The sequence below is a fragment of the Scyliorhinus torazame genome, chromosome 4 (genome assembly GCF_047496885.1).
Source record: "Scyliorhinus torazame isolate Kashiwa2021f chromosome 4, sScyTor2.1, whole genome shotgun sequence".
Lineage (NCBI taxonomy): Eukaryota > Metazoa > Chordata > Chondrichthyes > Carcharhiniformes > Scyliorhinidae > Scyliorhinus > Scyliorhinus torazame.
The window spans coordinates 88,785,653-88,812,173 of record NC_092710.1 but is presented as its reverse complement, the minus strand read 5'-3'; the positions used below and the strand labels follow the sequence as shown (position 1 = coordinate 88,812,173).

The 26,521-nt window shown below is 47.7% G+C and overlaps 1 protein-coding gene across 5 annotated transcripts in view; it reads right to left on the bottom strand.

The window, feature by feature from the left end:
- rims1a (regulating synaptic membrane exocytosis 1a) overlaps positions 1-26,521 on the bottom strand; it is a 1,446,068-nt gene that overhangs the window by 1,014,433 nt on the left and 405,114 nt on the right. For all 5 annotated transcript variants that reach the window (XM_072498344.1, XM_072498345.1, XM_072498346.1 and 2 more), the window contains exon 3: positions 1,119-1,332. In XM_072498344.1, the coding sequence (XP_072354445.1) occupies positions 1,119-1,332 (214 nt within the window). The remainder of the gene's footprint in view (positions 1-1,118; positions 1,333-26,521) is intronic.

Here is a 26,521-nt window from a genome sequence, read left to right as displayed (position 1 = left end):
GAACCCGGGAACCTGGAGCTGTGAGGCAGCACTAGGCCATCGTGCCCCTTATATGCAGTAATCCCAAGTGCATTGAGTTTTTAAGATCTTGCAATGCCTACGTCAAAGTCATTTAGGTGTAGAGCCAGAGCAGGGAATTCAGCTTGGTTTGTGGCCCTTTCAATGTTATTGGAAGAAATGATACCCAGATGTATGTATGACATGTACAATTCACAGACAAGAATGAAAAGAGCCACCTACTGGTTCAAATTCTACTCAACAGCAACCAGAGGACCAATAGCAGAATGAGACTGTCTTATTCCCTACAAATGAGAAAAGAATGAGATACTGTAGACTGGTGGAGGCATCCCAACATTTAACGATGCAAGCGAAGGTGAGAAACTCAGAAGAGGGAGAATAGAGAAGGAGAGAACAAGGAAAGAGAAAAAGAAATGACACTTTGATGATCAAAAAGAAGCTGCATTTCCAACAAGACTTTGGAACACTGAAATGTTCAGAATGACTGGGATACTGAAGCAGAGCTTCCAGGAACATCGGAGAACATTGGAGTTTGATCAGAGACGGGAGGAAATTGTATAATGGAGTATGTTAGACAACGTCTCATAAAGGGTTAGCTGTCAAAGACTGTGATGTCACAGAAGAACGTTACCGGAGAGAGTTTAGGAGAAAGTTGAGAGGAAGGAAGTTAGTTAAAGGGAGTGTTCTCATTGCTGGCAATGTGTTACAATAACATGGTTGCAACTAACAGATTTTGGGAGTTACTGAAACTACTGCAACCCAAGAACACAATGGTATAGTCCTGATAAAATCTATCTACTGATGTATGGAGGACACCACCAATACATTTGGCAACACAGAGTACGAGCATCATTTCCTCGACTTGCCAATATTAGAAAATGGTTGGTGGAAGAATAAGACAGGGAAGCAAATATATTTGACTGCATTACAAATGGAGGCAAGTAGATTCCATTAAGTTGGACCATGTTCAAATGAAGGAACAGGTCTGTACTGTGCTCCCTCAGCACAGGACTTATCGAAAATCATGGAAGAATGTTAGTGCAGTCAAGCTCGCAAGGATAAACGGTAAGTTTCGATCGCACATTGATGAGTGTACTCACGTTGTTTGAACGAAGAGTAACTCGACCCCCACACCGGGCACAGAATTTGGTCTGGCAGTAAGAGCAGATATGGCCACAGCCGTCGGCAAACTTGGTTTTGAGGCAGATCCCACAGGTTGGAGCATCATCCTTGTGCTCCCCTTGGTACCGACGTGCTTCGTCACCTATTTTTCGTATCTGTTCCTTGTAGCTCTCAAATTGTTGATGTAATCGCCTGCGGGGAAGGTGAAGAAAATAAAGTGAGCCCTTTGGTTTCAGTCCAATGCTTGTTTTGTGTGGGATAGTCACACCCTCCCGCCACAGCATCCCAACAAGAAAGTATTCTCCTACTCTAGTCCTGTTGCCTGCATTTTCCCAAGAAGAGATCCCGCTGAACATTGAAAGGAATATAATGCAATAATTGTCTGAAACATTGCATCACCTTTTTGCAAAGAATAATTTGCAAATGTTCCAACGACATGCTAAATATCTGCAGCCTTTGTTCCTCATTTACTTTAAGTGTAAATTTCTACAGAGACCTCTGTCACCTGGAAATACAAAGGACTTCCAGCATTTGGCAGGATTCCCCAGCCTCCCAGCCATGTGTTCCTCTCGGCAGCAGGAGACTGTGTGGCGCTCGCTGGTGGCAGGATTCCCTGCTCCCGCCCGTCAATGGGAATTCCCACCGAAACCATCCCACACCGCCGGGAAACCCATGGGTGGGCGTATGCTGCCTGTGGGACCAGAGAAACCCTCCGCCATCGAACTACTGAAGAATCCCTGGTGTCACTTTCACCAGAACAGAAACAAAAATTCAATGGCGGGATTCCACGACCCCCCGCCGGGCCGGAGAATCGCCGGGGGGGCAGCTTGAATCCCGCCCCGCCACCCCGATACCGGATTCTCCGGCGGGGGCGGGAATCGTGCTGTGCTGTTCGGGGGCTGTTGGTAGCGCCCCCCACCCGGCGATTCTCCGGCCTGCGATGGGCCGAGTGGCCGACGGTTTTCGGCGGAACCCGCCGGCGTAAAATACACCAGGTCCATACCGGCGGGACCTGGCTCTGCGGGTGGCCTGCGTAGTCCTCGGGGGAGCGCGGGGGGATCTGGCCCCAGGGGGGCCCCCAGGATGGCCTGGCCCGCGATCGGGGCCCACCGATCCGCGGGCAGGCCTGTGCCGTGGGGGCACTCTTTCCCTCCGCGCCGGCCGCTGTAACAGTCTGCCATGGCCGGCGCAGAGAAGAACCCCCCTGCGCATGCCCTGGGATGACGCCGGCACACGCTGGTGCTCTCACGCATGCGCCAACTCGGGCCGGCCGGCGGAGGCCCTTCGGCGCCGGCTAGGGCGGTGCCAACCCCACCAAGGCCGGCCTAGCCTCTGAAGATGTGGAGGATTCCGCATCTTCCGGGTGGCCCGATGCCGCAGTGGTTCACACCACTCCTCGGCCTGCCCCGCCGGGTTGGGGAGAATCCCGCCCCAAATCTTCGAAATCTGTAATTAAAGTCAAGTTGAGAGAAGAAATGAAATGAAAATGAAATGAAATGAAATGAAAATCGCTTATTGTCACAAGTAGGCTTCAAATGAAGTTACTGTGAAAAGATCGCACTTATTACTTACTACACTTATTACTGATCCCTGTGAAGACTGATAAATGTTTGAAATAAATCTGAACTTCCGGGTAATAATGGAATGAATAACACTGCAAGACTAGTTTTAAGACTAAAATTTCCATTAACACAGGTCAGAATTCTCTGACCGCGGGGATTCTCTTTTCCTCTGGCAGCACACCCCTGCCCACGGGTTTTCCAGCGGCGGGGGGTACCTTCCATGGGAATTCCCATTGAAAGCGGCTGATTAGAGAATTCCACCGGCAGCGAACGGTGCGCTGGGGAAACGGAGAATCCAGCCCACTATCTTTGGAAGCAACATTTACTTTAAACCAGAGAACAGATTACTCCCAATTTTACTTTGACACAAGCAAAAAACTTCACAGGTTCTGTTACACTGTCATTTAAGTAGACATTCAGTGCTCCTGAAATCAGTCTACACCAGGCTTATCCAACCTTTTCGCTATGAGGGCTATTTTTGTATACTTTCTCATTCAAGAGGCCAATGAGCACATTTCAGAAAGACGAGGTTTGGCACAAAAATACACTGAGATTCAAAAAAAAGATTGAGGTTTTAAGGAAAGAAACAATTGCAGGGCAAAGGTAGATCGATGTGTGAGCAGGTCAGTGTATGTGGGTTTGTGCGTAAATGTTGATTTGTGGTGTGAAGAGTGAGTGGGAAACCAGAGACTAGGTTTGAGGCATACTCCCATTCACACCCGCAAACTCAATCTCCCACATTCCTGTATGGTAAATCATAGACATGTTTGGCCTCCAAGCTTGTATCCAGAAATGCTGATTAGTTATCCTCAAGAGCTCAACTTCCTTTTATTTTGGAACTATATGGACAGTTTAAAGGACAAATGTGCAATACTCCACACGGGACCTGTGGGGTGAGAATGCTCATCTTCCCTGTGCTCCTTGCAGAGTACCAGCTCCCCCACTAGGGGCGGGGTATCTCAATTAACCAATGTATACAAGGTCGGCCAGTGAAGCACTGAGGGAAGAAGGAACCTGGGAGGGATCTATCCGGTAGCGTATATATGATTTGTGTAAATAAAACTCTGTTCTTATTCCACTCAGTGTGGACTCCCTTAATAAAAAATGTTTACAACCCAACATTCTCAACACTGGGTCTTTACTGGGTCTTTGAAGGTGCACAGTTCATCCACTGTTAGTCTCCAAGTGTCAACCTTGCACCTTCTTCCCAGTAAAACAATCTGGAGCCCTGGTAATTGCTATCACACAAACCTGGTGCCGAGCAAACTGCAGAACAGGTCACATGACTCCTTTCATTTTACATTAAACTAAGGAGTCACAAAAAATAACCATCTTGGAAACCTCATAATTGTTACACATCCAAAAATATTGTAAACTTACATTCAGTAAATATTATCCTTTCAAATACCCGTAACGTAATTAAATATTTACCATTTGCTCATCTTTTTTAAAAAAAAACTGCTTTTTGCTGCCCAAGAAACGTTCACCCGACTTCCCTTTGATATATTTTGTTTGTTTGCTATATTTTGGTTAATGATTTTCTATTTTATTTTATTCAAGTTATTCTGTTATTAACATGTTGCAGTGTGCAAAAGCCAAGTTATGTCAATATTTATGATTGCTCTTTCATTCCGGTGTGTCACTTGGTACAAGATTTTGACGACAGTGATGAAAGAATGGTATTTGCCCCTAATCTTGAAAATATCTGTCCATAAAGATTGAGTTGGCGAGAAATGATTGGTTCGTTTTAATCTGTTTTGACTTTGAATCTGGCACCATCTGGTGTCAAGCAAGAGTCAAGACATTATTAATAATAATAATAATAACCTTTATTAGTATCACAAGTAGGCTTAACTTAACACTGCAATGAAGTTACTGTGAAAAGCCCCTAGTCGCCACATTCCAGCGCCTGTTCAGGTACATTGTAGCCATCTAAGATGGCTGCCTGCAAAGGACCATGGGAAGTATGGCCAACCCAGGACTCAGACAGATACACAGTCTATGTGTATCTAAAACACAGGTAGCCCGACCTGACCGAAACCCCCGCTCGTTTGCATTTCAATGGCCCATTTTCCCAGGATAATAGAACTCCAATCAAGCAACCGGTACAGCCACAGACTGATCGGCGCCACTCCCCTTATTCAGAAAGCACATCTGCCCAAGGTCAATGACCGCTAAGGACCCGCCCAGCCACCAAGGCACTTTATTGGCCGAAATCAAAGAAAGTGATCAGAACCCTGTCGAACTATTGGGCCCAAGGTTAAGGACCGCCCCAAAGAGCGTGAAATCCCAGGGGGATAAAAGAGGGCACAGCCATGTGTTCTGTCTCTCTTGGATCCGGCCTGTGCCAACCCAATTGCAGCAGGAACAGCCAGCTAAGTTCAAGACCAACGATCGCTACCTGACGGATGAGTCCAGCAGAGACAGAGCCACTTTCTTCGAACCAGCCAAGTGAAATCCAGATAAAGGCCTTTATCCATTTGCACAGTGCCGGTCACCCTGAAGTATAGGTTATTGTAGCTGATAGGTGTAGTTTAACTCGTAGTAGATATTGTGTTTGCATGTTGAGATAACTCTTGTGTATGTAACTAAACCATCTTTTGAACTAACTAACTAGTTGTGTGGTCATTTGATCGATATAAGGGAAAGGCTTGTGGTTCACTGAGATCAATAAAAATACCAACAGTATTGGCGACGCTGTTAGGACCTATAGAGCAACAACAGGTAGGTGGATTGGCCATGGTAAATTGCCCTTAGTGTCCAAAATTGCCCTTAGTGTTGGGTGGGGTTTACTGGGTTATGGGGATAGGGTGGAGGTGTTGACCTTGGGTAGGGCGCTCTTTCCAAGAGCCGGTGCAGACTCGATGGGCCGAATGGCCTCCTTCTGCACTGTAAATTCTATGAAACACAGAGGGAGAATTCAGAATGTCCAATTCACCTAATAGCACGTCTTTTGGGACTTGTGGGAGGAAACCGGAGCACTCGGAGGAAACCCATACAGACACAGGAAGAACATGCAGACTCTGCACAGACAGTGACGCAAGTCGGGAATCGAACCTGGGACCCTGGCGCTGTGAATCATCAGTGCTAACCACTGTGCTACCATGTCGCCCAATATTAAGTTGATTGTTTTACAGACAGCAAACCCAGAAGTGGTTATAATTCACTCCAGATTTGTTTTACAGAAAGAAAAATAAAACTTGCGGTACACACATGGAATTAAAGTAGACGTTTAAATAACTTGAAAAAAAAACGGAATTAGAGATTGTGGTGTTTACAAATGACATTTTGAATATAGAACATAGAACATAGGAAATACAGCACAGAACAGGCCCTTCAGCCCACGATGTTGTGCCGAACTTTTGTCCTAGATTAAGAAAAAATCAATCTACACCCTAGCATTCTACCGTAATCCAAGTACCTATCCAATAGCCGCTTGAAGGTCACTAATGTTTCCGACTCAACTACTTCCACAGGCAGTCATTCCATGCCCCCACTACCCCACTACTCTCTGAGTAAAGAACCTACCTCTGACATCCCCCCTATATCTTCTTCCATCATTCACCTTAAATTTATGTCCCCTTGTAATGGTTTGTTACACCCGAGGAAAAAGTCTCTTACGGTCTACTCTATCTATTCCCCTGATCATCTTATAAACCTCTATCAAGTCGCCCCTCATCCTTCTCCGTTATAATGAGAAAAGGCCTAGCACCCTCAACCTTTCCTCGTTAGACCTACTCTCCATTCCAGGCAACATCCTGGTAAATATCCTTTGCACCTTTTCCAAAGCTTCCACATCCTTCCTAAAATGAGGCGACCAGAACTGCACACAGTACTCCAAATGTGGCCTTACCAAGGTTTTGTACAGCTGCATCATCACCTCATGGCTCTTAAATTCAATCCGTCTGCTAATGAACGCTAGCACAACATAGGCCTTCTGCACAGCTCTATCCACTTGAGTGGCAACTTTCAAAGATCTATGAACATAGACCCCAAGATCTCTCTGCTCCTCCACATTGCCAAGAACCCTACCGTTAACCCTGTATTCCGCATTCATATTTGTCCTTCCAAAATGGACAACCTCACACTTTTCAGGGTTAAACTCTATCTGCCACTTCTCAGCCCAGCTCTGCATCCTATCTATGTCTCTTTGCAGCCACCAACAGCCCTCCTCACTATCCACAACTCCACCAATCTTCGTATCGTCTGCAAATTTATTGACCCACCCTTCAACTCCCTCATCCAAGTCATTAATGAAAATCACAAACAGCAGAGGACCCAGAACTGATCCCTGCGGTACGCCACTGGTAACTGGGATCCAGGCTGAATATTTGCCATCCACCACCACTCTCTGACTTCTATCGGTTAGCCAGTTCGTTATCCAACTGGCCAAATTCCCCACTATCCCATGCCTCCTTGCTTTCTGCATAAGCCTACCATGGGGAACTTTATCAAATGCCTTACTAAAATCCATGTACACTACATCCACTGCTTTACCTTCATCCACGTGCTTGGTCACCTCCTCAAAGAATTCAATAAGGCTTGTGAGGCAAGACCTACCCCTCACAAATCCGTGCTGACTATCCCTAATCAAGCAGTGTCTTTCCAGATGCTCAGAAATCCTATCCCTCAGTACCCTTTCCATTACTTTGCCTACCATTGAAGTAAGACTAACTGGCCTGTACTTCCCAGGGTTATCCCTATTCCCTTTTTTGAACAGGGGCACGACATTCGCCACTCTCCAATCCCCTGGTACTACCCCTGTTGACAGTGAGGACGAAAAGATCATTGTCAACGGCTCTGCAGTTGCATCTCTTGCTTCCCATAGAATCCTTGGATATATCCCGTCAGGCCCGGGGGACTTGTCTATCCTCAAGTTTTTCAAAATACCTAACACACCTTCCTTCCTAACATGTATCTCCTTGAGTATCTTACCAGTCTGTTTCACACTGTCCTCTCCAACAATATGGCCCCTCCCATTTGTAAATACTGAAGAAAAGTACTCGTTCAAGACCTCTCCTATCTCTTCAGACTCAATACACAATCTCCCGCTACTGTCCTTGATCGGACCCACCCTCGCTCGAGTCATTCTCATATTTCTCACATATGTGTAAAAGGCCTTGGGGTTTTCCTTGATCCTGCACGCCAAAGATTTTTCACGCCCTCTCTTAGCTCTCCTAATCCCTGTCTTCAGTTCCCTCCTGGCTATCTTGTATCCCTCCAGCGCCCTGTCTGAACCTAGTTTCCTCAGCCTTACATAAGTATCCTTCTTCCTCTTAACAAGACATTCAACCTCTCTTGTCAACCATGGTTCCCTCACTTGACCATCTCTTCCCTGCCTGACAGGGACATACATATCAAGGACACATAGTATCTGTTCCTTGAACAAGTTCCACATTTCAATTGTGTCCTTCCCTGACAGCCTATGTTCCCAACTTATGCACTTTAGTTCTTTTCTGACAGCATCATATTTATACTTCCCTCAATTGTAAACCTTGCCCTGTTGCACGCACCTATCCCTCTCCATTACTAAAGTGAAAGTCACAGAATTGTGGTCACTATCTCCAAAATTCTCCCCCCTAACAAATCTCTCACTTACCCATGTTCATTACCAAGTACCAAATCCAATATGGCCTCCCCTCTGGTCGGACAATCTACAAACTGTGTTAGAAAAGCTTCCTGGACACACTACACAAATACCACCCCATCCAAACTATTTGATCTGAAGAGTTTCCACTCAATATTTGGGAAGTTGAGGTCACCCATGACTACTACCCAGTGACTTCTGCACCTTTCCAAAATCTGTTTCCCAATCTGTTCCTCCACATCTCTGCTGCAATTGGGAGACCTATATAAAACTCCCAACAAGTTGACTGCTCCTTTCCTATTTCTCACTTCAACCCATACTACCTCAGTAGGCAGATCCTCCTCGAACTGCCTTTCTGCAGTTGTTATACTATCTCTAATTAACAATGCCACCCCGCACCTCTTTTACCACCCTCCCTAATCTTCTTGAAACATCTATAACCAGGGACCTCCAACAACCATTTCTGCCCCTCTTCTATCCAAGTCCAAGTTTCCGTGATGGCCACCACATCGTAGTCCCAAGTACCGATCCATGCCTTAAGTTCACCCACCTTATTCCTGATGCTTCTTGCGTGGAAGTATGCACACTTCAACCCATCTCCGTGCCTGCAAGTGCTCTCCTTTGTCAGTGTTACCTTCCCCACTGCCTCACTACATGATTGGCGTCCTGAACATCGGCTACCATAGTTGCTGGACTACAAATCCGGTTCCCATTCCCCTGCACATTTTAGTTTAAACCCTCCCGAAGGGTACTAGAAAACCTCCCTCCCAGGATATTGGTGCCCCTCTGGTTCAGATGCAACCCGTCCTGCTTGTATAGGTCCCACCTTCCCCAGAATGCGCTCCAATTATCCAAATACCTGAAGCCCTCCCTCCTACACCATTCCTGCAGCTACGTGTTCAACTGCACTCTCTCCTTATTCCTAGCCTCGCTATCACGTGGCACCGGCAACAAACCAGAGATGACAACTCTGTCCTGGCTTTTAACTATCAGCCTAACTCCCTAAACCTGTTTATTACATTCACACCCCTTTTCCTACCTACGTCGTTGGTACCAATGTGCACCACGACTTCTGGCTGCTCCCCCTCCCCCTTAAGGATCCTGAAGACACGATCCGAGACATCATGGATCCTGGCACCCGGGAGGCAACAAACCATCCGAGAGTCTTGCCCGTGCCCACAGAACCGCCTGTCTGTACTTCTAACTGTTGAGTCCCCTATAACTAGTGCTCTCCTAATCTCCCCCCTTCCCTTCTGAGCCCCAGAGCCGGACCTCATGCCAGAGACCCGGTCACTGCAGCCTACTCCTGCTAGGTAATCCCCTCCAACAATAGCCAAAGCGGTATACTTATTGTTGAGAGGAACGACCACAGGGGATCCCTGCACTGACTGCTTCCTCCTCTTCCCACCTCTAACTGTTACCCAGCTACCTTTGTTGTCAGGTGTAACTATGTCCCTGTAGCTTCTATTTATCACCGAATGATCCCGAATGATCTTCAGTTCATCCAGCTCCAGCTCCAGTTCCCTAACACAGTCTGTGAGGAGCTGGAGATGGCTGCACTTCCCGCAGGTGAAGTCAGAAAGACACCGGTGGTCTCCCTTACCTCGAACATTCCACTGCCCTAGCTGCCATCACCTCTACTGAGTCTCCCAGTAAAAAAGAAAAAAAAAAGTAAATAGCTTACCTGCTCACAGCACTGAGTCTTTTTTTTTACGTTAGAGGAGGAGGGAGGGTGGGAGACACTACACATGTAGTGTCTCGGGTTTCCTCACCGTTCAAATTTATTGGATAATACAAACCTTCCCAGGTCTCCCCACAGCCGACTTCCAGTTTCCTGCTCCAAAAAAGTAAGTTAAAAATCAAAAATTCAGCTTACCTTCCAGCTCTCCCCTCCAGAAATCGCTCCCCTCTCTGCCCGCTCCGCTGGAAGAATGAGCCCGAAACCTCGGAGGTAAGTGCCTTTTTAAAGAAAATACAAACCTTCCCAGGTCTCCCCACGGCCAACGTCCGGTTTCCTGCTCCGAAAAAGTAAGTCAAAAATCAAAAACTCAGCTTGCCTTCCAGCTTTCATCTCCAGAAATCGCTCCCACCTCTGCCCGCTCTGCCGGAAGAATGAATTTAGAGGGAATGTGGAAAAAACGTTAAACAGTTGCTGCTGTCAGAAACATAGATAATCCAACAAAGCTTGCTCGACTGATTATGGAACCGGTAGAGTTTTCTCCGAAAATATAGTGACATAGCTTTTCCTCCTGGAACATCAGCACCAAGAGGATTGTTAGCTCTTCAGAAGAGAAAATGATTATCCTGAACAATTACTGAAGCTAACAACGACTCCAGTTAAAGCTGTTGAGTACTTTACATAAAGAACAGTGTTGGAGACTGTGGGGAGAGCCTGGAGTGAGAGCTCCATATTTTACTGACCACATTGGAGCTCAAACTAAGAGCTCAATCGAAGGTGAACAATCTCAAACCAAGTGGAGTGCCAGTAATTTCTCCCGGTGAGAAAGGGCTTTGTGCTGGAACCCTGCGTTAGGGATAGTTTCCCTAGAGTTAGATACGTGACAGTTTGCTTCATTATCACACCTGGAATATTGTGTGAAGTTTTGGTCTCCTTATCTGAGGAAAGATGTTCTTTCTATAGAGGGAGTGAAGCAAAGAATTACGAGACTGATTCCTGGGAATGCAGGACTGATATTTGAGGAAAGATTGAGTCGGTTGGGATTGTATTCGCTGGAGTTCAGTAGAATGAGGGGGATCTCATAGTAATCTGTAAAATTCTGACAAGACTGGACAGGGAAAGATTTTTTCAACGATGAGGATGTCCAGAACCAGGGGTCAGTGTCTGAGGATTTTGTGGACCACAAATCAGTCCAGACCGAGATGGTTAAAGAAAACTTGGTTTACTCCAACACACTCGTGTTTACAACATACACCAGATCCCAGCTGCGTCTGTCCTGTCGGTACCATACCTGGCCGACTCTATACAGGACTTAACCTTGGTTGACGACTCCCCGCACTCCCCTTAGTGGAGGAGCTTGTATTTGGTGAAGCTGATGGGGAGACTGATTGCTCCAAGCTGTGCGGATTATAACAATGGGGTAAACTATTTAGGACAGTGAGCCTGTAGAATTTGTTACCACAGAAAATAGTTGAGGCCAAAACATTGTATGTTTCCAAGAAGGCGGATGTTTCTCTGACTACACTTCAACAGCCCTTCATATAATGTGAAATACTGAGCTAGTGAAAAGTGTCCAACACATATACAGACTAATTTCTAGGGGTATTGGATTCAATAGCACAGAGGAAGTCACTCAGATATTTTCAAAAGGAAACCAGACGAGTACGAGGGAGAGGAAATTGAAAATTTGCTGAAAGGCTGAGATGAGGTAAAAATCTCTGTCCTAAATGGTTTACCCCATTGTTATAATCCGCACAGCTTGGAGCAATCAGTCTCCCCATCAGCTTCACCAAATACAAGTTCCTCTGCTAAGGGGAGTGCGGGGAGTCATAAACCAAGGTTTGTCCTGTATAAAGTCAGCCAGGTATGGTACCGACAGGACAGACGCAGCTGGGATCTGATGTATGTTGTAAACATGAGTGTTTTGGAATAAACCAAGTTTTCTTTAACCTTCTCGGTCCGGACTGATATGTGGTCCACAAAATCCTCAGTCTGTTCCTGGGGCTCAGAAGGGAAGGGAGGGGAGCAGGAGAGAATTCGTTATTGGAGATTTTATAGTTAGAGGTACAAATAGGTGGTTCTGTGGTAACGATGGAGGCTCGCGGTTGGTGTGTTGCCTCCCGGGTGCCAAGGTCTGTGACGTCTCTGATCGTGTTTTCAGGATCCTTAAGGGGAGGGGGAGCAGCCACAAGTCGTGGTACACACGGTACCAACGACATAGGTAGGAAAACGGACGGGGATGTAAAACACAAATTCAGGGAGCTAGGGTGGAAGCTGAGAGCCAGGACAGACCGTGTTGTCATCTCTGGTTTGCTGCCAGTGCCACATGCTAGTGAGGTGAGGAACAGGGAGAGAGTGCAGTTAAACACGTGGCTCCAGGGATGGTGTAGGAGGGAGGGTTTCAGTTACTTGGATAATTGGAGCACATTCTGGGGAAGGTGGGACTTGTACAAACAGGACGGGTTATACCTGAACCAGAGGGGCACCAATATCCTGCGAGGGAAATTTGCTACAGCTCTTCGGGGGGGTTTAAACTAATTTGGCAGGGGGATGGGAAACTGATTTGTAGTCCAGGAGATAGCGTTGCTGGAGTTCAGGAAGTTGAGGATAGTGCAGTACTGAGGAAGGTACCAAGGTCACAAGAGTGGACCTGCAGGCATGAAATTGGTTTGAAGTGTGTCTACTTCAATGCGAGGAGCATCAGGAATAAGGTTGGTGAGCATGAAGCATAGATTGGTACCTGGGACTACGATGTTGTGGCCATTATGGAGATGTGGATAGAACAGGGGCAGGAATGGTAGTTGGAGGTTCTGGGGTTCAGATATTTCAGTAAGATTAGGGGAGGTGGTAAAAGAGGTGGAGGAGTAGCATTGTTACTCAAGGATAGTATATTGGCTGCAGAAAGGCAGTTTGAGGAGGATCTGTCTACTGAGGTAGTGTGGGCTGAAGTTAGAAATAGGCAAGGAGCGGTCACTTTGTTAGGAGATTTCTATAGGCCCCTAAACAGTAACAGAGATGTGGAGGAAAAGATTGCAATGCAGATTTTGGATAGCTGCGGTAGTCACAGGGTAGTTGGCATGGGTGACTTTAACTTTCCAAATATTGATTGGAACCACTATAATTCGAATAGTTTGGATGGGCTGTTTTTATCCAGTGTGTGCAGGAGGGTTTCCTCACACAATATGTGGATAGACCGACAAGAGTCGGGGCCACATTGGATTTGGTACTGGGTAATGAACCAGGCCAAGTGTTAGATTTGGTTGTGGGAGAGCACTTTGGAGATAGTGACCACAATACACCTTGTCATCCCTGGTTCCCGAATCCTGCCATTTTTATTCTTCATTTTTATGGGGACATGCCCGTCCTGCAATTCAATCAACTGGTCTTTAAAACCTCCCGCGTGTCAGACGTGGATTTGCCTTCAAATAGCCGCTCCCAATCCACATTCCCCAGTTCCTGTCTAATTTGGATGTAATTGGCCCTTGCCGAATTAAGCACTCTCACCCGTGGGACACTCTTGTCCTTATCCATGACTACTCGATATCTTATGGAATTATGGTCGCCAAGCCCAAAATTCTCCCCCACTGAAACAGCAATCGGCCTGGCTCATTCCCCAATACCAAATCTAGTACGACTCACTCCCTGTTTGGATTGTCAACATACTCTTACGAAAAAGTCCTCCTGGACACATCTAAAAAATTGTTCTCTATCCGAGCCCCTGGCTCGAAGCGATTGATTCCCAGTCAATATGGGGGAAGTTAAAATCACCCATCACAACTACCCTGCATTTTTCACACATTTTCAGGATCTGACTACACAGCTACTCCTCTGTCTCCTGCGGGCTGTTGGGAGGTCTTTAGTACACTCCCAACATTGTGATTTCACCCTTCTTATTCCGGAGCTCCACCCATAATGCCTCACTAAAAGCTCCCTCCAATGTGTCCTCCCTCAACACTGCTGTGATCTGCTCCCTCATCAGCGAAGAAACTCCCCCACCTCGTTCCATCGAATTTACAGTGCAGAAGGAGGCCATTCAGCCCATCGAGTCTGCACCGGCCCTTGGAAAGAGCACTCTACGTAACCCCTTACCTCCACCCTATCCCCTTACCTCCACCCTATCCCCACACCTCCACCCTATCCCTGTAACACCACCGAACCTTTTGTGAAAACTAAGGGCAATTTAGCAAAGCTGATCCACCTAACCTGCACATCTGTGGACTCTGGGATGAAACCAGAGCACCCGGAGAAAACCCACGCAGACACGGGGAGAACGTGCAGACTCCGCACAGACTGTGAAGCAACTGGAGCTGTTAACCAACAGTGCTAACCACTGTGCTACTGTGCTGCCCTTTTGTTTTCTCTTCTGGCCCGTCTAAAACAACGATATCCCGGAATGTTAAACTGCCATCCCTGTCCCTCCTTTAACCACATCTCCATAATTGCAATTACATCAGAGTCCCATGCCATAATCCAGGCTCTCAATTCATCTGTTTTACCCGTTATACTTCTTGCATTGAAGCAAACGCACTCCAGACCTCAGTCCTGCTGAGCCCTGTGGTTTCCCTCTGCCTGCTCTTACTCTGCGCTATGTTTATCTCAGTCTCACTTTTTTCCCCAGTCTCTACACTCACTTGCCTGCTGTTCCAGTTCCCACCCCTCTGCCAAACTAGTTTAAACCCTCCCGAACAGCACTAGCAAACCTCCCGCCCAGAATATTGGTGCCCCTCCAGTTCAGGTGCAATCCATCCTTCTTGTACACGTCTCACCTGCCCCAGAAGACATCCAGTGATCCATATATCTAAAGCCTTCTCTCCTACACCAGCTCGTTGGCCACCTGTTCAACTGTGCTATCTCCCTGTTCCAAGCCTCACTAGCATATGGCACGGGGAGTAATCCTGAGATTACTACCCTAGAGGTCCTGCTTATTAGCTCCCGACCCAACTCCCTGAATTGTCTTTGCAGGACCTCTTCCCCCTTCCTGTCTATGCCATTATTACCAATGTGAACAATGACATCTGTCAGTTTAACCTCGCCGTTCAGAGACATCCAGGACCCTGGCACCAGGGAAGCAACACACCATCCTGGAGTCGGTTTTGCAGCCACAGAAATGCTTGTCTGTGCCCCTGACTATTGAGTCTCCTACTACCATCACTCGCTTGGACTTTGCCTGACCCTGTTCTACAGCAGAACTAGTTTTGGTGCCAGTGGTCTGGCTACTGCTGGTATGTTCCCTGGAGTGGCTATTCCCCCGCCCCTGCAACAGTATAAAAAACTGTTTGAGAGGGGAATAGCCACAGGAGGCTGCTGCCTTACCTGCCTTTCTCTTCTGGCAGTCATCCAGCTACGGTCTGAACCTGTGGTGTGACCGCCTCCCTGAAGCTAGTGTCTATCATACTTTCTGCTCCCTGTGTGCTCCGCAATGAGTCCAGCTGCTGCTCTAACCGAACTACGCAGTCTGTGAGGTGATGCATCTGGTTACACTTCCGGCAGACAAAGGCGACAGGGATGCCAGATAGCTCCCTGATCTCCCACATCTGGCAGGAGGAGTACACCACTGCCCTAACTGCCATCTCTGCCCTTGCACACTTAAGAAGGATGCAAGAAAAAGAATCTTACCTTGCTCGTCATCCTCACAGTGTCTTTCTTTTTTGGTTGGGGAAGGGAGGGAGGGAGGGAAACACTAACATGGCGTTTCGGGCTTAACCGTTCCTTGACACCAGTTCTTCAACAACCCACAGTACAGTCAAGGTGACTTGAGTTGACTTATCCCAGAATCCTATTCTGCCGCCTCTACTGGATGATAATATTACTCCACGTAATATTAAATAACTCTCTGAGGACCATGCATTCCTCAATTTCCAGTTTCTCCTGCATCTCCCTTTTCCTTTGTGGTACTGTTGCCTGTGGCTGCCTAAGCCATAAATTCGGAAAAACTTCTCTACCTTTCTCCTAGAAAATCTCTCAGAGAGCACAAGAGATAGAAAGACTGACGTCCATTATCCTTTTGCGTGTTTCACAATCTCAGGGCAGCTCAAAACAATTCACGGTCAATGAAAAACTTCAGAAATTTGGTAACTTGTGTAATGTAGGAAACACATCAGCCAATTTGCGCACATGAAGTTACTGTGAAAAGCCCCTAGTCGCCACATTCTGGCGCCTGTTCGGGTACACAGAGGGAGAATTCAGAATGTCCAAATTACCTAACAGCACGTCTTTCGGGTCTTGTGGGAGGAAACCGGGGCACCAGGAAGGAACCCACGCAGACACGGGGAGAACATGCAGCCTACGCACAGACAGTGACCCAAGCTGGGAATCGAACTTGGGACCTTGGCGCTGTGCAGCAACAGTGCTAACCACTGTGCTACCGTGCCACCCTATGTCTCAATAGAAAGGAGGCATTTCCAACAGGGCAGAACTTCTGCAGTACTGCATTGGAGACTAGAAGAGAGATAGAGAACACACTCACCATCGAGGAATATGGAGATAATAAGAGCAAAGGGAAACAAAAGAAAGGAGATCCAAAAAGATGGAGGGAAACAAAGGGGATGGTGCAAGGGTCGGGGAGAAAGTCTTGTGAGTTATCATTTTTTAAATCCAATTTTTCACCTGGGAATATCCCGGTTTTGGGAAAACTTTAAATACAGGCTTTTGGTCCGAAGACCAGAAAGAACAAAACATTTCTAATGCTAAACAAAATCTAACCACACCCAACAGAGACTGGATCACCTAATTGCCAGCTCCAAACTGGCGAAGGAGACAATGACATCTACCAGTCTGATGTGATCTGGGAGACGATAGAGCCCATCAGTTCACATATTGTATAATATTCCAGATCAGGAGTTCCCTTTGTTTCGCAATACTTGCTACACAAGGGTTGGGAAAAGAATATACATTTTAACAAAGCTTCCTGTCTAGGGGACCAATCTACCCAATTTTGGGCTTGATTTTGCCATCTGGGTAGATCAGGCAGAAATCTGTATAACTGAGGTCCAGCTGTGGAGTGAAACGAAAAGGAAGGAACACGAGGCAGACAGTTCGACAAGGTAAGAGCAGAACCTTTTTTTTGAACAAATATTTTAAACGTAAATAATAACAAAACAACATCCCGACAAAGCAAAGTTATAAGTTTGTTTATTTTTTCCCCTTTAATTTCCCCTATCCCTTTCCCCTGCGACGAACAGCTCCTCAAATATAATCATAAATGTACCTCAAAGCCCTCTTCTGACCCACTTAAGACAAATTTAATCTTCTCCAAACGGAGAAACTCCAGTAGCTAGTAGTTTCGTTGGGGAAACGTAGGTAGCTCCTTTCCTTTTTACAGAGTCCCCCACCTGCCAGTACCTAAACTGACATCCCGTCGGCAACTCAAACCTCTCCTGCAGTTCATCCAACTCAGCGATTATCCCCTCCGAAAACATACCTCTGACCTGCTCCAACCCCTCCTCCCTCCACTGCCTGTACATCTTATCCACCATCACTGCCCCCCCCCCCCCACCCCCCACCCCCCCCCCCCCCACACACACACAGTAGCATCAGCACCGACATTTGATTCAATTTAAAGTGCCTCCTCAGTTGATTCCAAATCTGAATAGTCGACTCCACCGCAAGATTCTTCACATGTTTCCTCGGAGCCAATGGCCATCATCAGGGTCCTCAAACAGGAGCCCTTACAGGACTCCTCCTCCAACCTGATCCACTCCACCCGCTTTCCACCCCACCAACGCATCACCTTCTCCACATTCGCTGCCCAGTAGTAGTGCATCAGGTTTGGGAGCGCCAACCCCCCTCCCTGCCTCTGCCTTTGTAGCAGAGCCCTCCTCACCCTCGGTGCCTTCCCCGCCGGCACAAATTCCGAGATCAGTGTCTCCACCTTCCGGAAAAAGAGTTTATGGAGAAAAATCGGGAGGGTCCGAAAGACAAACAGAAACCTTGAAGCGCATTCACCTTCACCACCTGCACCCTCCCCGCCAATGTCAAGTGTAGAATATACCACCTGTTAAGATCCCCCTCGACCTCTTCCACTAACCCCGTGAAGTTCCACTGATGCATTGTGACCCACTTATGCATCACCCGAATCCCCAGATACCAGAACCGCTCTCTTGCCACTTTGAATGGTAGTGCCCCCAGGTTTGCCTCCCACCCTGCCCTGATCACTGATAGACAGTAATTATGCCGATCAAGCGGAGGGTCCTTCCCCTACACTCTCTGCCCCACTTTTCCACCAAATCGACCCAGAGCTCGGGTAAAAAGGGCCAAAACCAACACCTTCGAGCAGGAGCAGCACTGTGTGCAACCACTCACTCCACTGCCGCCAGCGGGAGGTCTCACATCAGGGCAGAATCTGGCCCTCCCTCTCACCCTCCCCCTGCAACCAGGACCAAAGGAGTTCTATACTAAGGAATGTCAAAGAATGAGTACGCCCCTAAGGACTTAGAGAGGACACAATGGGGTGAACAGTTCATCTGTAGCCTGCAGAAAGCTCAGTCCAACGCCATGTGGGGAGTCGCCTCACATCTCCTGACCAAACTTTGGGTAATTTAGGGGGTTTAACAAAAGTGATTAAGGGAACCCGGAGGGGCTTCGTTTAGTGAAGTCCAAGGGGATGTCATCTGTTTTGTTATCAGCTACATAAGCATGGCGAGGATTGGTTGTGCCATATTTCGATTCGGTGTAGGTATTAAACCCACTCTGATTATTCAAAGCATGCGTCGACTGAATTACTCATCATCCTTCATCCTGGTTCGGGAATACAAACACAGACCTTCCACCGTAAATGAGTAAGTTTGGACGCGATCAGTAAGGCTGAATGACCCACACGTGCTCAGAAACACCTTAGAGTCCCAAGGGAAGAGGGGGCACACGGATTAAATAAAGACACAAGCACAAAGAGAAGAGATAGCGCAGCGAGACACAAACTGCAAGGAAGGAGCAGAAAGAGAGGAGGAAAGGAAAGAGTAAACCAGAATGGACAGACAGAGAGAAAGAGAGAAGGGGAGAAGGTGAGAGGGGCAAGGTTTAGAGTAGATGTACGAGGCAATTTTTTTATACAGAGGGTAGTGGGTGCCTGGAACTCGCTACCGGAGGAGGTGGTGGAAGCAGGGACGATAGTGACATTTAAGGGGCATCTTGACAAATACATGAATAGGATGGGAATAGAGGGATACAGACCCAGGAAGTGTAGAAGATTGTAGTTTAGTCGGGCAGCATGGTCGGCACGGGCTTGGAGGGCCGAAGGGCCTGTTCCCATGCTGTACATTTCTTTGTTCTTTGAAAGTGAGACACACACAGAATCTGAGAGAATGGACGATACAGACACAGATTGAATGAGGTTGGAGAGAGAGTACAGAGGAATACAAAACGCAAGGATATGAAAAAGACAAAAGGGAATAAGCAAATAGAAAAACGATCCCGAGGGGGTCTTGACAGGGTGGATGTAATAATAACAATCACTTATTGTCACAAGTAGGCTTCAATGAAGTTACTGTGAAAAGCCCCTAGTCGCCACATTCCGGCGCTTGTTCGGGGAGGCCGGTACGGGAATTGAACCCGCGCTGCTGGCACTGTTCTGCATTACAAGCCAGCTATTTAGCCAATTGTGCTAAACCAGCAGGTTCGAGGGGCTGAGTGGCCTACTCCTGCACCTAATTCGTAAGGATGTGAACTCGGGGTCACTGTTAAGCGGTCGCCTATTTAGCATAGAGATGATCAAATTTGTGGAATCAGAATCTTTGATTATTTTCGAGGCAGAGCTCGACAGATTCTTGATGAAAGAAGAGAATGGAAGGTTAGTGGGGGAAGGCAGGAGTGTGGAGCTGGGGTTACAATCAGATCAGCCATGATTGTTTTGAATGGCAGAGCAGGTTCGAGGGGCTAAGTGGCCGACTCCTGCACCTAATTCGTAAGTATGTCTGTATTTCTGCAAGGAGATGGAATGACAAACATTGAAGTAGAAGCATAGGAAGGAAAGGGAGTGAAAGGTGCAGGAGAGACAGATGTGAACAATCACACAGAACGAGGAAGAAAAGAAGAGGGATAGCGAGTGGAACTTGAGGGAAAGACAAATAGTTTCAGATTTACAGGCATCCGTGTCTTTTGTCACGTTTATGTAAGAGTGAATATTTAGGTGGAGCTGACTGTGCAAATCCTGAGCAGCGCTGTTTAAGTGTATTTTGAACTCGCATGATGGTCATTGTTTGGCGACTAACTGTGTACGGCACTGCCACTTTGTGGACGAGAAGCAGCAAGGCCAGTGTGATACATGTCAGCTGCAAACTTGTCTTGTGTATGCATGGCAATCTACGATGCAAAGTACCGAACATAGCAGGTAGCATTGCATAATACATCAGAGTGTTGATCATATTGTATCACAAAGCTAGTCCACACAATTAACACGGTTACCCTCGTCTCAACTTTCCCGACAGGAAAATAGCATTGTATCTTCTCAACAATAAATTCATCCCTTCGTGGTAATCACCTCACAAGTGAACATTTGCTAACTGGCAATTCCTCACGACTAAGCCCCCCAGCCCCACCGCCCCTGCCCTCACCCCGTTCGCTGCCCAGCCTCTCACACCCCATCCCTGTAGCCACCTGCAAAGGACCATGGGAATTTTGGCCAACCCAGGGCACAGACAGATACACAGCCTATGTGTATTTGAAACACAGGTGACCAGACCTGACCGAAACCCCGCTCGTTTGCATTTTAATGGCCCATTTTCCCAGGACAATAGAACTCCAATCAAGCAACCGGTACAGCCACAGACTGATCGGCGCCACTCCCCTTACTCAGAAAGCACAAATGCCAAGGTCAATGACCGCTAAGGACCCGCCCAGCCACCAAGGCACCCGCCCCTTTATTGGCCGAAATCAAAGACAGTGATCAGAGCCCTGTCGAACTATTGGGTCCAAGGTTGAGGACCGCCCCAAAGAACGCAAAATCCCAGAGGGATGAAAGAGAGCACAGCCATGTGTTCTGTCTCTTTTGGATCTGGCCTGTGCCAACCCAATTGCAGCAGGAACAGCCAGCTAAGTTCAAGACCAACGATCGCTGCCTGACGGATGAGCCCAGCAAAGACAGAGCCACTTTCTTCGAACCAGCCAAGTGAAATCCAAATAAAGGCCTTTATCCATTTGCACAGTGCCGGTCGCCCTGAAGTTAAGTATAGGTTATTGTAGCTGACAGATGTAGTTTAACACGTAGTAGGTATTGGGTTTGTATGTTGAGATAACTCTTGTGTATGTAAATAAACCATCTTTTGAACTAACTAACTGGTTGTGTGGTCATTTGACCCATATAAGGGTTGTGGTTCACCAAGATAAATAGAAATACCCACGGTATTGGCAATACTGGTGTGACCTATAGAGCAACATCTCCCCCACCCAGCCTCTCCCCCTCTCCCCCCACCCTGCCATTCTCCCCCCACCCTGCTGCCCAGGCTCTTACCCCCTGCCCACACAGATTATTCAATGAGATACCCATTGTCCATGTTGTAGTTGTTCAATTAGCAAAATAAAGACAAGGTATTTGAATATATTTGCATTTTGGTGTGAATCTGCATCATGTCAACGTATTCAGGTGTTAACTATCCATAATGACATTGGGAACATGTTCTTAGATGCTTGCAAACCTGTGACTCATTCTTTTATAATCCTTTTAATTTAGTGCTGAATAGTGCTTTAACTACAAGCTAAAGAAGCTGCAATAAAAGCAACACTTAAACAATTAAAATAATTAATTACCAACAGTAATGTAGAGACGGCACCGACAATTATTACCAATCACATTTATGAAACTACACTCTGATATTATCTTGTTGAAAAGAGCCCCACGTGAAGTTCAATGTTTCTTGACAACTCAATTGAGAAGCTCAAGGCTGAGTTAGAAGCAACAAAAGACGGCATGAAAACGGAAAGGGAGGTGGCACTGGAAAACCTTGCGATGCTTAGAGAGTTGATAAATCACCTGGTCTGGGTGGGTTGCATCTCAGCTTGCTGAAGGTGGAGATAGAGGAAGGGCTTGCCATAAATTTTCAATTTCTTGTGATACGAGGAAGGTGCCGGAGAATTGGAGCATGACAAATGTGACACTCTCATCAAAACAAGGCAAAGGTCATTCTTAATTACAGATCAGTCGGTTTGACATCAGTGGTGGATTGAGCAACAATACTCAGGAAAAATAACAGCCACTTGGCGAGGTTTGAATTAATTAAGGAGAGCCAGCATGCATTTGAAAAAGGCAGATCGAGCTTGACTAATTGAATGTTTTGATGAAGTCACAGAGAAGGTTGGTGAAAGGAATATGGTCGATGTTGTCGATGTGGAGGCTTTAAGAAAATGTACAAAGTACCACATACGTTGGGAAAGCAGCACGTCGTGGAAAATGGTTATTTTTCAGACAGGGGATGAGAGACTTTGATTTTCCTAAGGATCAGTGCGAAAATCACTGCTTTGCATATGCAAATCATTTCTGCCTTGGAATAGAGTCGAACATCCAAATTTACCGATAATTCCAAGCTTGGAGGACAGGCAAACAGTGATGATTAGAGGAATTGTCTGCAACAAGAATATCATGACATCTCCCCTTTTTTATTATGTTTTGTTGGCGTATGTGAATGTATTTACATGTGAATGAGTCTGTCTAATGTGACTGACGGAGGACAACAGAACAGAGCAAACAAAACAAATGTTCACAAGTCTAGTCTCTGAGGTTTGCATCTGATCCTGGACGACCGCCTGAGAGGTGGCGGAGGGGACGACGGCGTCTTGACAGGCGGGATGGAAGTCTGACTGGTGGCCTCGTGGTGCGAGGTATCATGATGTGGCAATTAAGCATATGGAAATGGTTGAGAAAGTGGTTGCGGGCAGGCAACTTTGCACAGTCGAACAACGACAGCCGGAGCAGACCACCCGCCATCCGGTATCTTGATCCGAACAGTGTCTGCCGGGGATAGCATGGCCAGATCGGTGGCGTGGGCATCATAGCCCTGCTTTTGACGGTCTCTGAGCTGCTGCATCTTCTGCAGCACCGGGAGGTGATCCAGGTTGGGCAGGTGCATGACTGGAAGCGTCGTCCGCAGGTCCCTGTTCATCAGTAGTTGAGCCGGTGACATACCAGTGGACAATGGAGTCGCCCTGTACGCGAGCAGTGCAAGGTGTATGTCGGAAGCAGAGTCCGCGGCCTTGCAGATCAGCTGTTTCACAATGTGCATCCCTTTCTCAGCTGTTCCATTGGACTGCAGATAGTGCGGACTGGAGGTGACATGCTGGAAATTGTATGACCTGGCAAATGTGGACCATTCTCGACTGTGAAAGCACGGGCCATTGTCGCTCATGACGGTGATTGGGATGCCATGCAATGAGAACGTCTCCTTACAGGCTTTGATGATGGTCCGAGAGGTGAGGTCTGGAGCTTCAGCACCTCAGGGTAATTCGAGAAGTAGACGATGATCAATACGTAGTTGTGACCATTTGCATGAAAGAGGTCGATGCCAATCTTGGACTATGGAGAGGTCACTATGTCATGCTGTTGGAGCGTCTCCTTGCTCTGCGCTGGCTGGAACCGCTGACAGGTAGCACAGTTCAGGACCATGTTCATGATGTCCTGGCTGATGCCGGGCCAGTAGACAGCTTGCCGGGCTCTGCGTCTGCACTTCTCAATGCCCAGGTGTCCCTCATGAATGTGGCGCAGCACCAAGCTGTGGAGACTGAACGGAATGACAATCCTGTCCAGCTTGAGGAGGATACCATCAATCACCGTCAGGTCGTCCTTCACATTGTAAAATTGTGGGCACTGCCCTTTCTGCCAGCCAGTGGTAAGGTTGTGGATGACACGCTGCAACAGTCTTTGGCTGTCTCATCACGGATGAGAACTACCTTCTCATCTGTCACCGGGGGAGTGCGAGCACACAGCTGCACCTCTGATTCGATGTGCTGGATGATCTCCAGCGACTCACTGGGCGAGGTGGCGGAGCGGGCCAATACATCAGCGATGATGAGCCAGGTGTGTACACCAAGTTGAAGTCATACCTCCTAAGTTTAAGCAGGATTTATGTCGTTCAGGTCCTTGTGGATGATGTGGACCAGAGGCCTATGATGCATCACACCAGTGAATGTCGGCAGGCCGTAGACATAATCATGAAATTTGAGGTTGCCGGTGAGAAGACCCAAGCACTCCTTCTCAATCTGAGCACATCTGGTTTCAGTGGGCGTCATTGACTTGGTGCGTAGGCTACTGGTGCCCAGGATGATGTGTCACCTCGTTGAAGCAGCACCGCACCGATGCCATACTGACTCTCATCTGTGGATGTCTTTGTCTCCCGGTCCGGGTCGAAGAATGCCAGGACTGGTGCAGTGGTGAGCTTGGCTTTCAGCTCCAGCCACTCTGTCTGGTGTGCCGCCTTCCACTCAAAGGCAGTTGACTTTTTCACCAGGTTGCGTAGGGCCGTGGTGTGTGTGGCCATGTTTGCAATTAACTTGCCCAGAAAATTGAACATAACCAAGAAGCGCAGCACCGCCTTTTTGTCCTCAGGGACCTTCATCGCCTCGATGGTCTTGAGTTTGTCTGTGTCCGGGCGCACACCATGCTGAGAGATCTGGTCGCCTAGGAACTTGAGCGTCGATGTGCCAAAACAACATTTGGACCTGTTTAACTTTAGGCCGTAGTCATGTACACGGCGGAATAACTTCTGGAGCATGTTCTTCAGGGGTCGTGGACCATATGCTGATGTTGTCCACGTACACACAAACCCCTTCAATGCCTTCCATCATCTGCTCCATGATGCGATGGAATATCTCCAATGTCGAGACAATGCCAAATGGCATGCAATTGTAGCAGTATCTGCCAAAACGAGTGTTGAAGGTGCAGAGCCTTCTGCTGGACTCTTCCAGCTGGATTTGCCAAAATCCCTGTGATGCATCCAATTTGGTGAAGAAGCGCGCGTGTGCCATCTCACTCGTGAGTTCCTCCCGCTTCGGGATGGGGTAGTGTTCCTGCATGATATTCTTATTGAGATCCTTGGGATCAATGCAGATGCGCAGGTCCCCCGAAGGCATCTTTACGCACACCATCGAGCTGACCCAGTCAGTCAGTTCGGTGACCTTGGATATGATGCCTTTTTGCTGAAGATTCTTGAGCTGTGCCTTCAGACGCTCTCTCAGTGGAGCAGGGACTTGTCATGGCGCGTGGACCACTGGCTTGGCATCAGGTCGTAATAGAATCTTATACCGATAAGGCCGCGTTCTCATCCGTTGAACACATCTGGTTACTGGGCAAGGATGTCGTTGATGCCGGCCTGAAGATCCACATGGGAGGATGTCATGGTGTAAACCCTTTGAACAAGTTTCAGCTGCTTGCAAGCCTGTGCACCTAGTAGGGATGCCCTGTCCGTCTTAACAATTTCAAAGCGTAACCGTGCTTGTGTGTGTCGGTTGGATACGTGCAGATGGCAGGATCCCAATGCCTTGATGGCATTCCCGTTGTAATCCAGGAGCTTGCAGGCAGCTGGAAGGACCGTGGGGGGCTTCTTAATGCATCTGATGTCTGCCTATGAGAGGAGGTTGGCAAAGGCACCTGTGTCCAGCTTGAATTGGATGGGGCACCTTCATCACTGCTCACCATTCGTCCTCGGAATTCACAGCTAGGATTGATTGGACTTGCGATGTGTCACGTTGTAATAATGCTTACACGGTAGGCGTTGTCCAGGCATTCATCATCTGGATCCGTTGCACTGCCGGGATCAGAATCCTGCAGGCGTTGTTGCACACTCCGGATGCGTGGCGTCAGAATTGGGAGCGCTGGCACCTGACTGGTGGTGCAGATCTGCACAGGGCTGCATAGTGGCCTGGCTTCCCGTAGTTTAAACTGCGACTGCCTCCTGCAGGGCAGTGTTTCTTTAAATGGGCGGTGCCACAATTCAAACACTTCATGACGTCGGTGTCCTGACACTCTGTGCGTCGTTGCACGTGCGCAGTGCAGTTCTCAGACGTCTGCACCTGTGCAGTGTGGGTTTCGGCCGCTTCGTTATCCCGTTCGCATCGCGCATGCGTCAGGCCCCGGGAAGAGCGCGCAAAATGGCCGCTTTCATCAATGTTGAGGCGCTGCATCCGGGAGATGGCCTGTAGACTCTCCGCCTCGTGGGAGGCTAGTTTATCATTTTCTGCCGTTTTGGACTGGGAATAGCGATTTTTAGCGTGCTCATGCACTGTGCATGTTTCAATCGCGACTGGCAGGGTCATATGCTTGATCTTCAGTAACTGCTCTCTCAGAGGATCAGAGTGAACTCCAAAAACGATTTGGTCTCTGATCATGGAGTCAGCAATATCACCAAAGTTGCAGGATTGCGCAAGCAGTCTAAGGTTAGTTAAATATGAGGTGAAGGATTCGTCTTTACCTTGCAATCGCTGCTCGAATATGTAGCGCTCGAAGATTTCGTTGCTGTTCACCTCACAGTGGCTGTCAAACTTGTCCACGATGGTCTGAAACTTTGTCTTGTCCTGGCCTTCGGCGAAGTGAAAGGAGTTGAATATTTCCAAGGCGTGATCACCCGCTGTGCTGAG